Source organism: Geospiza fortis, unplaced genomic scaffold, assembly GCF_000277835.1.
Source record: "Geospiza fortis unplaced genomic scaffold, GeoFor_1.0 scaffold313, whole genome shotgun sequence".
Taxonomy (NCBI): Eukaryota; Metazoa; Chordata; class Aves; order Passeriformes; family Thraupidae; genus Geospiza; species Geospiza fortis.
The window spans coordinates 164,790-168,453 of NW_005054582.1; the positions used below are offsets into that span (position 1 = coordinate 164,790).

General features: G+C 61.6%; 1 protein-coding gene across 1 annotated transcript; it reads left to right on the plus strand.

Annotated features, from left to right (window-relative positions):
• The first annotated feature begins 693 nt into the window (after window positions 1-693).
• Window positions 694-2,409, plus strand: SLC50A1 (solute carrier family 50 member 1). Its single transcript, XM_014310749.2, has 5 exons — window positions 694-809; window positions 915-1,038; window positions 1,112-1,270; window positions 1,336-1,455; window positions 2,004-2,409. Exons 1-5 carry the CDS (start codon window positions 748-750, stop codon window positions 2,103-2,105), a joined length of 567 nt encoding a protein of 188 aa, XP_014166224.1. The 5' UTR covers window positions 694-747; the 3' UTR covers window positions 2,106-2,409.
• Window positions 2,410-3,664: the final 1,255 nt, after the last annotated feature.

The window sequence follows — 3,664 nt, forward strand, 5'->3', positions numbered from 1 at the left end:
TGCAGAGGGGCCCATGGGGGATGAGGGTGCAATGAGGACCCCAGGGCGGGTTTGGGGTGCAGGGGAGGCCTTGGGGGTGCAGTGGGGCCATAGGGGATGAGGGTGCAATGAGGACAGCAGGATTGGTTTTGGGGTGCACTGTGGGGCCTGGTGGGAGAGCTGAGGGTGCAATAGTGAGGGCACCAGAGGCATTTTGGGGGCTGCAGTGGGGGCCATGGAGGGACATTTGGGGGTAAAATAGGGACGGTGTTAGGGCCAGTTTGGGGGTGCAGTGGGGAGGGCAGTAGGGGAGTGTAATGGGGGCCAGTTTGGGGGTGCAGTGGGGGCCATAGGTGTCCAATGGGGAAGGCATCAGGCCCAGTTTGGGGGTGCGGTGAGGGCCATAGGGGTGCAGTGGGGAGGGCACCAAGCCCAGTTCAGGGGTGCAGTGGGCCATGGATGGCTGGTGCATGGGGGTGCATGGGGGCCATAGGTGTCCAATGGGGAAGGCATCAGGCCCAGTTTGGGGGTGCGGTGAGGGCCATAGGGGTGCAGTGGGGAGGGCACCAAGCCCAGTTCAGGGGTGCAGTGGGCCATGGATGGCTGGTGCAGAGGGATTGGGGGTGGTGCTGAGTTTTGGGGTGCAGGGGGAGGAGTGGGGGGTGCAGTGCCTGCTGGCTGCAGAGACTGGAGCCTCCCCCACCTCAGCACTGCCAGGCACCCAGGAGGACGCTGCCCTCCGCCCTCCCCAGGTCTGACCTGCGCCAGATGTTGGCAACCAAAAGTGTGGAGAACATCCAGTTCCTGCCCTTCCTCACCACTGATGCCAAGTACAGCAGGGTTGGGTCCTGGGGAGGGGGGGGGGTCATACAGATTTGAGGGCCAGGGGGGATCCCCCAGGCTGCAGCCAAGTGCCTGTGCCCTATCCCCTGCAGCAACCTGAGCTGGCTGGGCTATGGCTGCCTGAAGGGGGACGGGACAGTGATCACCGTGAACGCCATCGGGGCAGCTCTGCAGACCCTCTACATCCTGGTGTATCTCTACTACAGCCCTGCCAAGGTGGGGCAGGGGCCTGGGGTGATGGGGAGGATGGGGGATCCTCACCCTGACATCCCCCTGCTGTCCCTCCCAGCGCCCCGTGCTGCTTCAGGTCCTGCTGCTCCTGGCTGTGGTGGTCACTGGCTGTGGCTACTTCACCATCCTGGTTGACACAGGGACACGCCTGACACACCTGGGGCTCTTCTGCAGCGTCTTCACCATCAGCATGTACCTCTCACCGCTGGCTGACCTGGTGTGTGGGGCTTGGCAGAGCTGGGGCTTGCCAGCCCGGGCCCTGCCTGACGTTTGCTCCTGCAGGCCAAGGTTATCCGGAGCAAGTCGACGCGGTGCCTGTCCTTTCCCCTGACCGTCACCACCCTTGTGGCCTCCAGCAGCTGGACACTCTATGGCCTGCAGCTCCATGATCCCTACATCACAGTGGGTTGGGGTGGTGGAATGCTGAGGGGTGCCATCCCATCTTATCCCATCTCGTTGTATCCCATCCCATCCTACTCCATCGCATCCCGCGCAGTCCCATCCCCATCCCACCCCTGCTTCATCTGCATTCCACCCTTCTCCATCCCATCCCATTCTGTTCTGTCCCCCTCCCGCCCCATCTCACCCCATCCCATTCCCATCTCACCCCACTCCATCCCCATTTCACCCCTATCCCATCCCATCCTATCCCATCCCCATCCTATTGCCATCCCATTCCATCCTATCCTTCCCCATCCCCACCTCACTGCCATCCCATCCCATCCCATCCCATCCCATCCCATCCCATCCCATCCCATCCCACCCCATTCCCCTCTCATGGCTCAGCTGAGCACTTGCCTTGGCACTGGCCCCGTTCAGCACTGCCTGTGTCACCCAGCCAAGCATGATGACCATTGATTTTAATTAATTAGCTGGGATGGGGCCAATAAACCTCCCCTGGCACCACAGGGGGAGGGGTACACCCACTGTCCCCCCATGTCCTCCCGCAGGTCCCCAACGTGCCAGGGATCGTCACCAGCCTCGTGCGGTTCTGGCTCTTCCAGCGGTACAGACCAGAGCAGGACAAGCTCTACAGCCCCCTGCCTGCCTGAGAGGTGCCCTCAGGGGCACCCCAACTCTGCCCTGGGCTGGCCCCAGCGCTGTCCCCTTGGCCACTCCCAGTGGGACACCAGGAAGGACCTCCTGCCCTGCATCCTTCAGCGAAGGCCCTGGAGCTCTCAGCGAATCCTTTGGGGCACCACAAGCCCCTCAAACCCCAGGGTGGGAGTTTTCCATGCCTATGGCCCTGCCTGGCAGCAGGATTTGGAGGGGCAGGGCTTCTGAGTGGCTTCCAGGGGTGCAGGTGTCACTTTTGTATGGATTCAAGTGCCTTTTGAATAAATCAGAGACTTCCCAGCGCCTGCTTCTTGTACCTGCTGCAGAGGATGGTGCAGCTCTTGGCCCTACAGCTGCTTTGGGAGCTCCTGCTGGCCAGCCAGGGGGGTGCTTGTGGCCATACAGGGGCTGCTTTTTGGGGGGCCTCATTCTGACACACCCTGGGCTCTGGCAAACCCTCAGTAGGCATCAGCCCTGATGTTGGGGCCATGAGGGGACCCCAGGGAAGCCAGCGCTGCTCTGAGCAGCCTGAGGGAGCCACCCATCACAGTGTGGGGGTAAAAGTGTGGAACTGACAAGCAGGACCTGGGAATTGATGGGAAACCTTGCTAAACCCCCGTGGATCGAGCAGGCCTGGATCAAGCATCGATGCTCTGTCAATTAACCAATTAACAGAGATCTGGAATGAAGATATCGGGCTGGTGCTTCGGTGGAGGGGCCAAATCACAGAGCAGACACTGGAGCCTTGCAGAAAGAGACCCCCATCCCATGCAGGACCCCCCAGGACCGAGGAGCTCATCCCACATTCCCCCCACGAGGGGACCCCAGGGAAGCCAGCACTGCTCTGAGCCCACTGAGGGAGCTACCCATCACAGTGTGGGGGTAAAAGTGTGGAACTGAGGAGCTGCCACCATGGCAGCAACTAGGAAACTGTGGCAGCAACTCTGTGGTCACAGAGAGCAACAGGAATCGATGGGAATCCTTGCTAAACCCCCGTGGATCGAGCGGGCCCGGATCAAGCATCGATGCTCTGTCAATTAACCAATTAACAGAGATCTGGAATGAAGATATCGGGCTGGTGCTTCGGTGGAGGAGCCAAATCACAGAGCAGAGACCCCCACCCCATGCAGGACCCCCCAGGACCGAGGAGCCTCATCCCACACTCCAGCCAGATGACACCATTGGGATGAAGGATGCCGGGAGGAGCTGTGCTGTGCCTCTGCTGCTTGTGCACACCTCACACACAGCCTGCAAAAATCCATAAAAGGGACAGAGCTGAGCGTGGTGCCAAGGGAAGGAGGACGAGCTCCTGGCGTGCTCTGTCTTGCCCTGTGCAGCCGGGGCTCCCTGTGCCTGCTCTGGCTGCTCCAAGGACTCGGCCCAGCAGGGAAGAGCCCCCAAACTCGGGAAAGAACTCCCAGGCTGGCCCCACAGCCCGGGGAAAGGGCTCCCAGGCTGGCCCCACAGCCCGGGGAAAGGGCAGCTTTCTCCACTGCCACACCTTGGCTGCCAACCGGTCGCTCCGGCTGCCCCGTGCCGGGAGCGGCTCCGCCCG